This window comes from Crotalus tigris, unplaced genomic scaffold (genome assembly GCF_016545835.1).
Source record: "Crotalus tigris isolate CLP2741 ecotype Arizona unplaced genomic scaffold, ASM1654583v1 scf7180000023684.367845, whole genome shotgun sequence".
NCBI classification, from domain to species: domain Eukaryota; kingdom Metazoa; phylum Chordata; class Lepidosauria; order Squamata; family Viperidae; genus Crotalus; species Crotalus tigris.
Window position 1 is genome coordinate 57,740 of NW_024100117.1, and position 17,372 is coordinate 75,111.

The 17,372-nt window shown below is 37.9% G+C and overlaps 1 protein-coding gene across 1 annotated transcript; it reads right to left on the reverse strand.

The window, feature by feature from the left end:
• Positions 1-570: 570 nt before the first annotated feature.
• Positions 571-17,097, reverse strand: ANGPTL5 (angiopoietin like 5). Its single transcript, XM_039320701.1, has 8 exons — positions 16,831-17,097; positions 13,827-13,971; positions 12,809-12,912; positions 10,718-10,811; positions 9,940-10,040; positions 7,280-7,400; positions 5,037-5,222; positions 571-1,993 (listed from the first exon to the last, which is right to left on the reverse strand). Exons 1-8 carry the CDS (start codon positions 16,927-16,929, stop codon positions 1,683-1,685), a joined length of 1,161 nt encoding a protein of 386 aa, XP_039176635.1. The 5' UTR covers positions 16,930-17,097; the 3' UTR covers positions 571-1,682.
• Positions 17,098-17,372: the final 275 nt, after the last annotated feature.

Genomic DNA, 17,372 nt, shown 5'->3' on the forward strand with positions numbered 1-17,372 from the left:
TTAATGCAGAAAACATATTTTTCTCAGCTGCTCAGTAATATTAGGAATCATTTTAAATAATAGTTTTCATTACAATTAAAGTTAGCACGGAGAAAAGGGACCTAATAGGGATATAAAAAAATGTCCATTATGTTGCAACAACTGCCCCTAATATAATCTCTCCAAATGTTCTGATAAAAGAACTCCAGAATTCCAGCCAATGATTTGGGAGAATTCTGAAAGTTCTTATCTCTGCAACAAGTTGAAAAATTCTGTATAGCATATTAGAAAGCAGATAGACATTTTTCATATCCATTCTTCACTCCACCTGGAAGCCAGATATGTTGCATGAATCCAGTCCTGGTAGTTATTTTAGGGTAGAGTCTAGCGTACATACACAGGCAACCAGTTTCAGTTAAGTCATGATTGGTAACCATAGGATTGTAATATGATCACAGCTGTGCTTTTTTTTCTTAACAGTGCCACATGACAAAAATTGTAAGTGATAGTGTTTATTTTAAAAGGCTGTAAGAAAGCATTTGTTAAAGAAAATAGAACACATTCCAGATTGAAGTAATTAGAGACCAATCATTGCAGGGTGCAAGGATGTCTGACTGCCTTCGCAGTCTTTATTGCTCTTATACAGTTTTTACAAGCAGCAAAAGTTAACATAGGAGCAGCATTTTTATTGGTGGATTCTCCTGCCAATCCTTAAGAATATACCAGCCAAGGGGCACCAGCCAGGGGCAGTTTTCTCCAACATCCTGTTGGTGTGAACTAGGTAAGATCATGTGAACTAGGTGAGATCATGTATTTGAACCGAGGCAGTGTGCTGCACACGAACTCTACATGACCTCTATCTCTACACCAGATATTAACGATGTAAACAGAACATTAATCGAGGGCTACCTGCACTGCAAAGAAGCTATTTTTAAAAAAATAAGCAGCCTCAAACCAGATAGAAGGCCTTTTCCCCAGTAGTCTTCATTTAACGACCCCAGCTGGGACCAGCAATTTGCTTGTTAAGCAAAGTGGTCACTAAGTGAACCCACAACTTTGCTTGATCCTACTTCAATTTTTCTTTGCTTTATCGATGTACAAAGGCCATAAATGCAAGGGTCGGTCCCAATGTTATTTGTTCATCACTGTCATAACTATGAACAGTTACTAAAGGAGGACTATCTTCTCTTTTCTCTAAATAAAAAATAAAAAATTAACCACAGTCTAAGTGTTATTTTTGCACAGCCGGATATTTAACTACATTGAGGATTATTCGCCTGTTTTCATCATTCACTAAAAAATAAAAAGCATATCCATATTGTTTACTATCTTCACTGATTTACTACAATCGCTTGTGCAATTATAATCCTTGCATAGCCCTTCTCTTAAATTAACACTGGTATTTTAAATTTTCAGGTCTGCAAAGGAATAGAATTAGAATTATCATGCTTATAACTTTCCAATCCAGTAATGGCATATTAATATAGTAAGTCATGGATGCATTCAGCAGAGCAGTAAAATATCACAAATGCATTTATGGTGGAAATGTAATTATATTGTCCTGAAGAATGTAATTGCAAAATAATGCAATGTGCATAGTGCCTCCAACCTTTCAATAAATTGCTATACTAAAATATTATGCATATTAGACCGAGAAGAGCTATTAGACAGCCTAATTTCTTGATTGTAATGATATTTTTCTGTTATCTGAAGTATGTTCTTCTGATCTTCATTGACACGGATTTAATTTTAACTGGCTTGTTATCGATCTTCCAGGTGTCCCACTGGATACCCGATACCAGCAACTTCCTTGTGAACCGGTGGACACCGTTAAGATTTGCAAGACCGCATTGGTTAAACCACCAGCCTGTTTTCTCACTAAAGTTACTGCAGCTCTTGACAGGTGGTTCTTGGAAAGAGCAGGCTGGATTGCAACCATCGTTATCCACATCAAAAGTACTGAAAGGAAATGTATCCTGATTATCTTCTTTTCTATATCCTCGAAATGCATCACCTAAGCAGGAACAGAAAAGAAAAAGAAAAAAGGAGGGAACAATGGTTGAGATCATTCAATTTACTTCTTCACAAGTATTTGGAATTAAGGAGAGTCATAATCATCTACAAATCAAACACTCAGAGAAATGAAAAGAGTCTCTGTTAATTGCTGTTACAAATAAACAGCAGGAACAACTCAGAAGTTATGCAATCAAGGGCTCTTTCCCCATTGCAGAATTGAACTGCTTGCCAATAATATAGAGCATTATCCCACAATCCTTGAGTCAGCAGAAAGCTACAGCATGAAACTTGTTGTCCTCATTGCCAAATCCTAGCCTGGCTCTATTTTCTCTCTTCCCAGTGTCTGGCCATCAAGGGACTTGGTTTCTCTTCAAGGGAATTGATGAGAAAACCAGATTTACACATCCTCATTCTTTCCTTGAACACTTCTACAGCTAAAGATATTAGGCTGCTTCTCTATAGGCTGTGCACAAGATGAAGGAAGAAAGTAAAATATTGCCAGGACATATTGTGCCATATTAGGTGCAAGTTGGAGACATTTCTTGACAACAGAAAGTAAACCAAGTGCAGGCAAATTTGGGGGAGATTGGATGCTCTCTCTCTCTCTCTCTCTCTCTCTCTCTCTCTCCCTCCCTCCCTCCCTCCCTCTCTCCCTTCCTCTCACTCTCATCAACGCACACACACACACACAGGCACCACATACATATAATGTATAATGCACTGCCTTTGAAGACCACTGGAAGTTTCAACTGGTCTAGAATGCAGTATGGGCATGGGCAGTGATGAGCATGCCTAGGGATATCCATATAACACTTCTGCTTTGCAAACTGCACTGGTTGCTTCTGGGTGCAATTCAAGATGTTGTTCATTACCTCTAAAGAGGGCCTAGAGCAGAGGTCCCCAACCTTTTGGGCACCAGGGACAGTTCCATGGGGAGAGGTTTTTCCGCGGACAGGAGGGTGCGTGGTTTTATGTGCTGCCTGCATCTCGTGGATGGGGCTTTGCTTGTTTGTGTGGCCCAGTTGCTGGCATTCCACGGCCTGGTACTGTTCCACGGACTGGGGGTTGGGAACCCCTGGCACAGAGGGCTTGAGGGACCACTTAGTATAATATCTGCCTGGCCAATCTAGTCTGGCAGGGTCTGTGCACTCTGGCTTCCTTCAATTAAACAATAACATCAGAACCCCAGAAACTTTCTCTATAGCAGGTCCTGCCCTCTGTAATGAGTTTTCTCCCCCTGAGGTTTGAAGATCCCCCCCCCCCAAATCGTACTGGGCCTTTGAAAGTCCTTGAAGACCTGGCTCTTTGCCCAGACCTTTCATGAGCATGATTGAAATCTCTTTTCTTGTTATCTCTGCCAACTTTGCTCCTTTTGTTTGGTTTTGCACTGGTATCTTTTTTTTTTTTTTTTTGCTTTTAAAAGTTTTAACAATTTATAAACCTCCCAGAGAAACTGGGAGAAATCAGGTGGTATATAAATTTAATTTACAGATAGTCTCATTTAATAAATACAAAGGGACCAGCAATTCAGTTGTTAAGTGAAATGGTCGCTAAGTGAAACTGCAACTGCGCTTATGATCTTGCTTCAGCCTTCTTTTCCCTTAGAGACCTGCAAAGGTTGTAAGTGCAAGGATCGGTCGCAAAGTTACTTTTTCATTACTATCATAATTTTGAGTGGCTAAATGAGTGGGACAGTTGCTAAATGAGGATTACCTTGTGGGAAGTCAGCCTTCCAGAGAAGGAAATATTAAAAGGGCAGAACAATATATTTCCTCAAAGGATCTTAAAGCGGCAGAAAAGCATGCCCAGTTTTCTTAATAGCCCCAAGTCTCCCTCCCCCAAGCAGAAACCAGTTCTGTAGAAATGCAGATGTAAATAATCCAGGAAGGTTAGAAGCCCCCAGCTAGAAGATTAAGAAGACAAAGACATCCAAAATCTACATACCTCACCCAAAGTCTAAGACAGGACATAGTAGGATTAACCCACAGATGCCAAAGGGCACACCCAGACTCAGGTCAGAATACATGGCACAGGAAATACAAAACCTCAAACAGGAACAGCAAACAACTCCAAACAAAAGGCTCCAGAGGATATAAAAACCTACTCTCTACATGTGCTTGCTCTCTTTTCTTCCACAGCCATCTTTCTGTCTGGCTCTCCTATTCAATAAACTGCAACCTTCTTTCTAAAGCAGTCTCCATGTTGTTTATTCTCGGCTTGGACTGAACCATGATGAAGACTTTTCCTTCAACAACCTCTAATAATAATAATTTAAACAGACTTCCAAAGAATGACTGGGAATACATTTTAACTTACCTCTCCTACCATCATTCCAGCAAACTATGACAGTTATTGTTTTTGAACTCTGGGATACTAATATATTAGTTATATCATTTTAATCCAGACAATGAATATACAATTTGCATTTGGGGGGGGGGGAAATCTACAATGTTAAGATTGAGTTGGAATCAGTTTGGTGTAGTGGTTAAGCCATTAGGCTAGAAGCTGGGAGATTGTGAATTCTAGTCCCATCTTGGACATAAAGCCAGCTAAGTAACCATGGGCCAGTTACTCTGTCTTAGTCCTAGAAAGCAGGTAATGGCAAACCACATCCCAAAATCTTGCCAAGAAAACTGCAGGGACTAGTCCAGGCAGTCACCAGGAATCAAGAGTGACTTGAAAGCACCAACAAAAATAAATAAAACAAAAAATAATTGGAATATGAACAATTTTGCAGATTGCAGCAGGGAATCAGGGGCCAAATTCCACTTTCTTCAATGACAGCAACTTGATTTAATTTTAGTCATTTACTTATAGCTGACAGAATAATTTATTCTGAGAATGGCCTATGGATTTTTGTATCAAAGAGCATAAAACTAGATGCCATTTGGCCAATGTAACATAAAGAGTTGGGTTAAAAGGACCCAGGTGTAATTTGGTTTTAGAATATCCAGTGCAACTACAGACATTATTCATTGCCCTATTTTCCATGTGTAGAAACTTGCTCTGAAAAAACAACTGTTTGGGCATCCAAATCTTACCAGCATTTCCAGAATAACGTCCTAGATGTATTTTAAAGGAGCACATTTCATCCTCTAGCCAAAAGCTGTCATACGATGCGTACGCATACATGTCATCTTCAGACTCCAAGTCTATATAAAGCATGAAACTGGTTGTTTTCTGGTTTGCTGTGTGGAAAATCTTTCGGAGGCCAAGCCAAAATTCCCCTATTAAAAAAAACAAAATATAGACTTTAAAAATCCTTATCCTGGCTCATTCTAAGTATATGAAATTCAAAGGTTTGTCTGCAGAACATCAACTTGCCCATCACTCAATTGTCATCAGAATTGGGAGATCTGGGGAGCTGAGAAAAAATTACTAGGTACTTTGGGCTGGCTTCTTCTCTAAAATCCAAGGGAGGGAGGAATGTGTTACTAAATGTATAAACATTATATCACATTAGTACAGCAACAGTTCTGGCATGGCATTTTCCAAAACATAAAAATAAATAAGTATCAATACCTGCAAGATAGCTAAGTATAAATAAGGTTGGCATGTTATTATTAGCCAATAATTTTCAATGCTTTGACATAAAATGTTTACTGATACAGGATTATTTTTTTATTGCAAATCCTTCTGATGTAAGCTTTTCATTAAAATTATACAATTACAGGTGTTTGCATGGAAACTTTCAGAAATAGACTTTTTAAAAAATGCAATTTGTTTTTAATGAGGACAAATCATGATGGATTCATCCTTTTGCAAAGATTAATAAAAGCAGAATGGCCAAATATGATCCTGGTGGGAAACATGGAAAAATTCTTCTTTATCTGTGTGGCCAATTGCCATTTTTCAGCTTCTTTTTTTTCCCTGTTTACCCTCATTCAATGTCCTGTTCAGCATCATCAAGTTGCATACATGTAGTCTTCACCTTACTACCAGTCTCTTAGAGAGCAGTCAAGATTCCAATGAAACCCACCCCAAACCTACTTATGACCCAGTTTCAAAATCACATCACCCCACACAGGTCACATGACCGCATTTTGGGTGCTCAGCAACCAGCCCACATTTACTGCCATGTGACTGCAATTTTTGATGTTTTTGTCAGAAAATGTTGTTTATAGTTTCTGGGGGGGGGGAGTCCATTACAAACAAAGAGTTCACTTAACAATGGTGGCATTTGCTTAATCACCACTGCAAAATATTGCAAAAATGGGTCTGATCATGTGATGACCTGATTTATGACAGTCACGATTTATGAGTATAATTGTAAAGCGTATGAAATCAGGAGCCAGATTAGTTCAAATGAATACAGGTAATTGCAAGCTGAAGCTCTCTACAAGAACCTGAACTACTAACGGTCAAAGCAAATTGGTGGTAGATAAGAGTCAATGGAATTCAAGATGGGCTGGATTTAGATCTCTTGTGAATGTGAAGGGACTCAAGACTGATGACACGCTTGATCCTTTCCTGGGCTCAGCCTGGTCATCTCCTACAATAATTGAGCTTGGCAATTATAGCCATAAGTCAAGGACTATCCATACTGTGTTAATCAAGATACCATCCATGCATCTCTTCTTGTATATCCAGTTCTTCATCCAATAAGAACCAGATTACAATCTTTTGCCTAACCAGTTATGTTGCCTCTCTAAAGAAAACAACGATTTGGAAGACTGAGTTCAGGACAAAGATGTATCTCCACTGCTCAATCCTAAAGAGAGAAGGCCTTGAAACTACAGACTATGAGATGAGAGTTTGCTCGAGATAATGGCATGCAGAAACATGGATTCCCCTAAGCATTATAAATCATTTAACACCAGTTCATAAGGGGATCTCAGTATTTAAGCTTTCCATTTGCAGCTCTCCAGTGTTAGAAGAAAGGAGGCCTTGTTCTTGTTCTCCCACCTGATATTTGGATTCCTCAGAACTGCCTGACTTGACCTTTCAGATTATTCTAAGGCAGGGGTAGTCAACCTTGGCTCTTTTATGACTCGTGGACTTCAACTCCCAGAATTCCTGTGCTGGCTCAGGAATTCTGGGAATTGAAGTCCACGAGTCATAAAAGAGCCAAGGTTGACTACCCCTGTTCTAAGGTATCTCCTCTAGTCTAATCATTTGAAGATGAAGATGGTTGAAGTTGTTGTGAATCTTTTACATCTAAGACCACAGATGTTTGTAAACCAAACATTCATTGTAATTGTCTGCTGTTTTGTCCCATACATTAGGACATTGAGGTACACTGGAGTAACTAGGAAGAGGTGTAGCATGAATAATAAATTGATACCTGAAAGATCACCAAATCCATCCAAATATTCCGACCATGTCCTCTGAAACTCAACTGTTCCTTCAGTTCTCTTCTGAATTACTGTCCATCCCCCTCCTCTAAAATCCATTTCACACAAAGCCTAAAATGATTAAAGGCAGGGGAAGAATCTTGTAATAAGGCAGTGTGATGCATCAGTTAACCCATCAGTGTGAAGGGTTAAAACAGAGGAAACATAGGTTGACTTCTACTCTCACTGAGTGATTTGAGGCCAGTCTTTCTTTTTCAACCTGGCCTAATTCAAAGGTTGATTAGCATGGGAATAAAATTAAGGATCCTCAATAATCCAACTGGTAGTCTCAGTGAAAACTTGCCTCATGAATCTAATGAATCATATTTTTTAACAAAACAAATGGAAATTAATTAAGGAGAGAAGCAATCTAGAACTAAGGAGAAACTTCCTGACAGTTAGAACAATTAACCAGTGGAACAACATGCCTCCAGAAGTGGTGAATGCTCCAACACTGGACGTTTTTAAGAAGAGACTGGACAGCCATTTGTCTGAAATGGTATAGGGTTTCCTGCCTGAGCAGGGGGTTGGACTAGATGACCTCCAAGGTCCCTTCCAACTTTATTATTATTATAAGTTACAAATCAGCATATGGACTTTTTCACCTAAATGAAACAAAATTAATTCTAATGTCCATATGGAATGTGAATATGTATGAAGCTGGATCTTATGTTTTGCAAGCAATTGAGAATCAGTAAGAGTCTGGTAGCATATTCAGACTAACAAATTTTATCATAAACTTTTCTTAAAAAATAAAATTTTATCTGCAATGTAAAAAAAAAAAGCAGACCCTGAAACTTCAAACAAAATAAATAAGGTTTCTTTTAAAAAAAAAACTTTAAAATTGTTAAAAATGGCTTTGAAAGAATATTCTGCGTAATTTTGTCTATTTAAAAAAGGATTCATGGTTACTGGATCAGTAAAGTAAAATGTGCTTGCATCTTTAATTTTAAAAGCAGGCAAGAAAATTTTCATAGGCTGCTGCAGTGTAAAATAATTTTAACAATTTGGAGCAGCATACAAAGTTAGCAGAGTACCTTAATTGTAAGTATTGTGTTGTTTGATATCATATCTGGGAGGGGGGAGTGTTTTTTTCTACTACAAGTTCAGGAGTATAATTTCTTTGGTGTTTAAATCAGGAGACCTATCAAATTTGTTTACATTTCTTGGTCTTGATCTCTCTGAAACTTGAAATTTCATTCCTCATTTTATTATCTGTCATGACATGTTTTCCGTTGGTTTCTGATCTACATCCATTCTTATAACTAAATATTTCTACTTATTTGGTGATTTTGATTTTTGTAGACACTGGTATTAATTTCTAAGAGCTAGGAAAAAGTTAACATTGGTTGAAACAATTTTTGTCATTTCTGAAAGTATTCCAGTGTATGCTGAAACATTCCATGCTTTCTAACTCATAGGGGAAAAAATCCATTAATGGCTTTTGGGAAAAAATGCAAATGATTTAAAAGTATGCTTGTTTGAAAATACAAACTGCTTAGAGAGGGCTGTAATGCATTATGAAAAGGTATATAAATCTAAGTGCTATTGCTATTGCTATATAACAGCTCACTTTTTATGTTGCGTTTTCTCTATGAAATTTCCTGCATTGTTTCATAATGTGCTGAATTAAAAGCACATTTTCTTAGGTTTTTATTAGTCACTCATTTTGTAAGCAACAGTGTTGGGATAGGCCCAAGAAGGGTGGATAGTTGACAGAGCAGCTTAGAACTCTGGAACTGTTTTATGTGCAGTTCTGTTCTGAGTCTGTTTTGTCATAAATCATAAAGTAGCTAAGGCTAAACATCTATCAAAGAAAATACCTTTTCTCCATGAGCTTTCTGTTGATGGGCAGGTGAGCAAAGGGTGGGAAAGACAGGCTTATGATTTCAGATATCATGAGGTCCTATTGTTTTGATTTGTCAAAATTACAGTTCCATACAAAATAATGTTTTTCTTTTGGGGATTTTTCAAAATTTTACCTAACTTTGCCACTGAATGTTATCAGAGCTTTTTATGGCTAAACCCTTTTTAGCCTAGTGCAGTGGTGGCGAACCTATGGTACGGGTGCCAGAAGCGGCACTTGGAGCCCTCTCTGTTGGCACCCGTGCCATTGCCCCAGCCTTGCCTTCCCCCATGACCCCCTCCTCTCCAGCAGCTCCCCTGAAGGAGAGTCGCCCTCAAGTGTGGCCCACACAGAGCAACGCAGCCAAGGACATGATAGCCAGGCAGCGTAGACAAGACTCTGCCCTCACACCCCATCATGCAGGGCGCGGTCAGGGGTGTGGCCGCCATAGCATTGCTGGGCTGCCTGGGCGATCTGCAGCAGGCCCTGAAGGCAGTGAGTGGTCCTGTGGGTAGGCTGGGCATGGGATGGAGGGCAGAGCAGGGACGGGGCCAGTTTTTGGGCACTCGGTCTCTAAAAGGTTCACCATCACTGGTCTAGTGAGTTGTGTGAACTCAGCCTTTGAGCTGTATGAACTTGTCTAGCATTCTGAGAAGCCAGAACACGGGATTAATTGAATCAACCTTGGTCAGGTTTCCTGTGGATAAGCTGTCCTAAGGAAAAAGAAAATTCAAGCAAATAGTAAATATGAAAAATCAATATTACCTCAAAGGGATAACTTGCTCCTTCTGGATGGATTATATATAAACCGCTTGGAGTTTTTGTAACTGAGCCAATGGTATCTTTAATATCACTGCAATCTAAACCTACAGGACAATATTACAAGGGATGTTTTAGTTACGGTAAATAAAAGAGATCCTTTTTCATGCCAGTTATTTGTTCAATATTGCAACTCTTGAACATGGATTTCCCTGTACAATAGATCTTTCCACTGACAGAACTATTCTTTTCTCCCCAAGTTAAAAGGATTCTGGCTAGTTATGATAGGTGGAAATCTTCAAGAAGTTCTGTAACTGTTCTGACTCCTGCATTCAAGATTTTAGTCTGAATTTGTTTCATTATAAAAAAATAATGTTATCAAAGCTCTAAATCAGGCATGTCCAACTTGCAGCCTGCAGAGTGCATGTGGCCCCATAAGAGACTTTTTTGGGCACTCGGTCTTTAAAAAGTTAATGATCATCTTACTCTGCTCCCTTTTCCAAAATTAGCTGTAGGTGATTTAACCCATAAATTCTTACTGTATTCCAGATAGTGAGCAGGCATTTGTGACCTATTCAGAATGAAACAAGCAACCATCAAACTTCAAAAACAGTAATAAAAACTGTTTGACTTTCCCAACAATCAAACTTTAAAAACATTAATACAGTAAAAGACACTCTATCGGATGTACCTCTTTTATGGTAGAAACATGCTGTCTTATAGTTCAATATGTATTACAATAAATACTGTAAAATCTAAGCAGGAATTTTAAAAAGCCCTTTACCATGAGACTGAACTGCTCGATGGGGAAATACATCAATTGGTTTTCTGGACATGTCTGTATTTAATTGCATAACTCGGCTCATAAGTTCATTAATCTGCATATGCAAAAAGAGAAATGTTTAAAAATCTTCAACATGTGGAGTTACTCAATAGCATATTCCTTTGGCCATTGCTTTGTAATGCTAACACTGGATGTGAGCCAATTGAAATTAAATAATTCCTGTGCCGCAGTTAATTTATTGGAGGAAAACTCTATTGCACAAAAAGGGACTTGATTCTGAGCAATGCATTATTATGGAGTTGGCAGACTGGTTAGGGTAACCCCACAAACAATCATTTTTCTGTACTTCTTGAGCATAAAAAGTCAGTTCCAAGATTTTTAAAAGCTAAACATTTGAAAGCAGCGCCTTAAGGCACTGTGTTTTAGAACTTTCTTTGCATTTCATTGGCTCAAGAAAATAGTTGACAGAGGAATTTTCCAGTCATGTCTTTGCAACAAAAGTTGGCATGTTCAGATATACAGATGTGCACCACAATCCAGGGGAATGCCATGAGAAACCAAAGGACTTGCATGCAAGAATTAGAGGGTTATTTTCTAGTCAGGAGTCCCTCCTTATTCTATTGAAAAGAAGATTTTGAAGTAGTAAAGGGGCTCCATCGTTGGAGATAATAAAAAAAGATCCACAGATCACAATGGTTTGCTTTATCTTTCTCCTGTTTTTCTGATTGTTCTTTTTCTCATAGATAACAGCATGTGTGCAATTTGGTCAGGAGCGCTAACTTTTTCGAAAATTGAAACATCTTGGGGAGAGCCGGTGGCAGGTTGCAATTGCGTCTGCAGAAGAGGCTGTTCGCTAAAGTTCCTCTTTGTTCTAAGGGAAACTTCCATTAGGAAGTTCCATTCAGCCATGGTAGTGCAGTGGTTAGAATGCAGTATTGCAGGCTAATTCTGCCGACTGCCCACAATTCGATCCTGACCGGCTCAAGGTTGACTCAGCCTTTCATCCTTCCAAGGTCGGTAAAATGAGGACCCAGATTGTTGGGGGCAACACGCTGACTCTGTAAACTGCTCAGCACTGTGAAGTGGTATATAAGTGCTACTGTTATTGCCTCTGAAAGTTTTCTTTCAGCCTGCTATGACAACATATACAAGAGTGGAGTTCTAAGAAGGACAATAGCAATTAATATGTTTCAAGACTTCCTTTTCTTGTATCAATTTCTGTTCTACCTGAATCCTCATTATAGGTAGTCCTCGACTTATGACTACTATTGAGCCAAAAATTTCTGTTGCTAAGTGAATTTTGCCCCCATTTTATAACCTTTATTACCACAGTTGTTAAGTGAACCACTGCAGTTGCTAAATTACTAACAGGGTTGTTAAGGGAATCTGGCTTCTCCATTGACTTTGCTTGTTAGAAGGTCGCAAAAGGTGACCCTGGGACATTGCAATTGTCATAAATACGAGTCAGTTGCAAGCGTCTGAATTTTGATCACACGACCATCAGGAGGCTGCAATAACTGCAAGTGTGAACAATGTTCAGTTTTTTCAGCGCCGTTGTAACTCTGAACGGTCACTAAATGAACTGTTGTAAGTCGAGGACACCTATATGTTGGCAATTTGGGTTTTTGAAAACTTGCTTGCCTCATGAGACTCATGTCCTTTGCGACCAGTCTTAAATTTTGGCATGCATTGATTCTTCAATCACTTAATAACCTAAATTAATAATAACCTAAATTAGGGCTGATTAAGTAAATTACACCTAATATTTTATTGTATAGATCATATCTGTACTTTAAAAAAAATCAAAAAGTCTAACTATTTCTGGTCAACCTGAAGAATTCTTAAGAACTTTCAAGACTCTTATCTAGATTTTCAGTGATGTGATTGGCTTTTTCAAAGCCTTTCAAGGGTGGAATTATGTTTTTTCAGACATTATAAGACAGAACAATATTTTTTTCACAACAATATAACAAACTGTTTTTGGAGAAATTGCCCAATTTATTTGTTAATTAGAATGTTTTTTATTTTAGTTTTAAACAGTTCAATTATATTATCGTTGCCCAAAAACATTTAGCAAATATTGGCCAGTACCTGATCGGAGAGATAATCTAGAGAAGACTGGTGATCATCCATCATGTTCCGTATCATTTTCTTAGTACTTCTTGCATATTCAATTAGAGAATTCTGCAAATTCCCTTTAAAAATATAGATTGCCAGCTATGTTACAGTAATTAAGAGAATGCATTGTATAATTAAGAGAGGCAATGTGAAATTTTGTTTTCAGTTTTTCTTTTGTTAGCCATATTAAATAGGTTTGTTTGTACAAAACCTTTTCAAACAGAATTTGATTTTTTTTAATTGAAAAGGACTATAATGAAAGCTCCAGTTTTTACAAAAATCATGACTGGCAGGAAAGGAAAACCATCTATCAGATACAGATAATATTGAGTTAACAAGCCAAATACTTCAGTATATATGCTTGTAAATGTCAGTGTCACTAGACATAAAACACTTTGAAACAAATTAGAATCCCAACAGAATGAACTGATCTGGAAAATGACATTTATTTCATCACCATGGTAAAAAAAAGTAACTATCAAGTGTCTTTCTCTGAAAAGATCAAGTCACAAGTAGTGTACTGCCAAATACCAATATGGATAGGCCCTTGAGGAGAAGTCTAGCACACAGATAGGAACATATTGTATGAGACAAAGCAGTATTTTATTTCTTAATGTGAAGAATTCCATATTGTGGGAAATAATCTATACAAGAGGCCATGACAGTGATGGATATTGCATGCATAAGAAGAAATAGATAATCCATCAATTGATCAATTAGCAATGGCCTATAATAGGGTTCCTCCACCTTGACAACTTTAAGACTTGTGGACTTCAACTCCCAGAATTCCTCAGCCAGCAAAGCTGGCCTATAACATATAGGCTTATAGCAGTAGCCTATAACCTAAAACATATAGGCTATAAACATGTTGTCAGAGATTTGAATTGATGGGTTGCAGACTCCTGAAATCCCACATATATATTATATATAGGTTGTTCGGGCTCAAGTAACAAATCATAGGAAAGAGTTGTTAAAGTAAAAATATACATACGACACATGTAGTGTTTTTCTTCTCTTAATAGTTTAGCTTGAGAATCACAGGATGCATGACTCTTTTTCGCCTCTAAATTGTTCGTGGACAGATTTTTTGTTACTCGACCGGCGGGCTCCACCGCTACAGTTGCTGTAGAATTGCCCTGTAACATTAAATCAAACAAAACTTTATTTCTTAAAAATATTCTTTAATTTCTGCTCTATATGGGACCAAAGTGTCTAACATCATACAAACAAATAAACACAACAGAAATTAGAAGACTTTGCATTTTCAGAACTGAGAGAATGACTATTTTCCTTGTTTCAAATAACCATTGTTTTTACTTTCGTTCATATCATCCATATAATTTTTTATACAAGATTTGTAAGTTTCCCAAGACCAGACCGCCTTCATTCAGATCAATTACATCTTTCCCTTTTCTCTGGGAAAGAGAAATTACCAATGACACCTCTTAAATCACAATCATCCAGATGCTATTGCATTACTGGATACTACATAAACATTGACCTGTGCCATCCATCCTACCTTTAGTTAATTAAAGCCTCCACATATTTTTTATGTGAAGAAAGAAAAGACAGGTACAATATCGTTTCCAGCCTAAGCCACATCCTTGCCATATGAAGCATTCTTATACATAATAAGAACAGTGCCAATCATCCTGTCGTAGTGAACTATGAGCAAAACCAAACCCCATTTTAATCTCAAATATACTCACTGTTCTCTGCAAGCCAAGATCTCTAATCTGCAATGTATTTTGCAAGCCAATGTGCCAATTCATATAGAACTATGAAAAGGTATGTAAGTTATCTAAGTGCTATTGCTATTCATGAATCAAACTGGTAGGTGTGTGCAGAATACTAACACATGCTATGGATAAACCTGGCACCAGTGATGGGATTCAGTTGGTTTGCACCGGTTCAGCAGAACTGGTAGCTAAATTTTGCTGAGTTTGGAGAACCAGCTAATGTACACTGCTTCTGGAAGTCCATTCTAGGCCTCAGAGGCCTGGAGGAGGCCTCCCAGGCCTAGAATAGCCCGCTGGAAGTGCATGGATGCCACTTTGGAAGTGTGTTCTAGGCTTTGGAGGCCCAGGCCTGCATCCAATAAGAGAACCAGTTGTTTAGGTATTTGAATCCCCCCACTGCTTGGCACCTTCCTGATGTTTTTGGGCTGCCATTCCCAGAATTCCCAGGCAACATAGAAGCTGGGACATTTCAAAAACTAAATGTTTAAGATATCTGGAAAGCGTTAGTTTGATCTAGTGGTTAAGGCACCGGGTTAGAAACCAGGAGACTGTGAGTTCTAGTCCTGCCTTAGGCATGAAATCTGTCTGGGGGACTTGGGGCCAGTCACTCTTTGTCAGCCCAACTAATCTCACAAGATTGCTGTTGTGGGAAAAAGAGGAGGAAGAAGGAGTATTAGGTATGTTTGCCACTTTGAGTTATTTATAAAAATAATAAAGGGCTGGATTTTTTAAAAAAATTAAAGTAAAAAAGCTTAGAGAAAGCTATTCTGGGATATAAAGATACCTTTTTGGAAGAGTTTCTACATCAGATTTGAAGTCAAATGTTTGTGATAACCCTTTAAACATTTCTTTTTAGAGTAAAGGATAATAAATTGAACTATTTTTTGAAACTAGGGCTTAAAAATGCTTTGGTTATTTAAATATTTCTATTGGGCCATTTTATCATATAAACATATATTCCCTTAAAACAGTTCGTAGTAAGTGATACTCATTGTAGAATTCCCTTTAACTTAATTTGCATTTGGAAAATTCTTGAATGCATTTAGTACAGATTAAAACTCCACTGAATGCAATGGAATAGACTTTCACTAAATATCTGTGGGGTGTTCATGTAATATTTTGTTTGTTGTTTGTATAGAAATTCATCACTGTATCTTCAGTTTCTGAGGCCAATAATATCATGCCAGAACATCATATGAAGCACATTCCCTAAAAGAATAACAAAATGTAATGGGCAAAGGCTGAAATTAGACACTCTAAGGCAGTGGTTCTCAACCTGTCGGTTGGGACCCCATTTGGGGTCGAACGACCATTTCACGGGGGTCGCCAAACAACGCAGTCCGCCATTTTTTTCCCCTTTTCCTTAGCTGTGCTACTCCCTTTTATTCTATTGGCTTTTGAAAGCCAATAGAATAGACTCTCTTGAATAGAATATAATTCTATTGGCTTTCAAAAGCCAATAGGAATTGTCCAGGCTGTCTCTGCCCTGCTGAGCCCGCCAAAAGTTCCATTCTGCAAACAGTGCTGCACCAGTTGAGTAGTCCTCAACTTACGACCGATTGAATAGTCCTCGACTTACGACTGGTTGGGGGTCACGGCATTAAAAAGATTGAGAACCACTGCTCTAAGGGATAGATAAACTGAGAATAAACTAATTAAATCTCTTTCACCTAAACCTAATCCTTTGACAGGAAAAAAAAAAGAATTAAAAAAAAGAATTTCCAGAACTTTGAGTCACTTAAAACAGTGAAAAATAAAGTCCACACTTAAAAGCAAAGAATAAATTTGTCTTTAAAAAAATCCAGAACTTTTTCAAATCCAGTTTGAGTCTCCAGATAAAATTATAATAAACAAAAAGAATTACAAAAAAAAACCCAACTTCCCGTTTGTTAATATAAAAATATGCAATAGAACAAGCACTTATTCCCAGATCCATCTAGGAACCAGACTAAAAGATTGCAACACTCCCATATAATTTATCAAGACATGTCTCTCTGTTTTACTTTTATTAATGATCTGGTAATTTTCCCTGCCTTTGCAGAAGTTAATGTCAAAATGCTTAGTTTCAGCAAGGCTGAACAGAATCGACATCAACAACAGGAAAAAGCAAGCAGAGTTGCTGTTGCTAATTGCTCCAATACAGCTTTAACATAAATCTTTCAAACCAATTGAAGTGGTTTGGGGTGAAATAAACAATGCCATTTAAAAGCAGTCTATGGTTCTATCATTTATCAAGGAATACAACACAAACCTTACCATTGCAGAACATGGTGCGACACTATGAACTATCGAATCAGTCCAAATGAAAAATATATTTAGGAAGATCAGTGAGGTGGATCTATTAGGGTAGATCATGTCTGAGTTGGAAGAACAAACATTTTTCAAACGGTTTCAAATTGCCTTGAAAAAAAGGCTATCTACTGGCCAATGGAGTCTTGAATTAAGAATTCAGGAATGTGTTTAGCCCAAAAGCCAACCCTTTCACGTCCAGACTTCATAACCTTATATAAACTTGATTTTAGGTCACCACAATGTAAAAAAGCTGTCAAGACTCTAGAAAGAGTACAGAGAAGAGCAACAAAAATGATTAGGGGCTGGAGGCTAAAACATATAAAGAACCGTTGCTGGAATTGGGTACATCTAGTTTAATGAAGAGAAGGACCAGGGGAGATAGAGGTAATAGCCATGTTCCAATATCTCAGGGGCTGCCACAAAGAAGAGGGAGTCAAGCTATTTTCCAAAGCACCTGAAGGCAGGACAAGAAGCAACTGATGGAATTACTATTGGTAGTATCTTTG

Excerpts from the sequence above, each read along its gene's own strand:
- ANGPTL5 (XM_039320701.1), bottom strand. The coding sequence starts at position 16,929 with ATGATCTACCCTAATAGATCCACCTCACTGATCTTCCTAAATATATTT. Across the intron at positions 13,972-16,830 it reads TCGCACCATGTTCTGCAATG|GGCAATTCTACAGCAACTGT; the intron begins GTAAGGTTTGTG and ends TTAATGTTACAG. Across the intron at positions 1,994-5,036 it reads ACGTTATTCTGGAAATGCTG|GTGATGCATTTCGAGGATAT; the intron begins GTAAGATTTGGA and ends GTTCCTGCTTAG.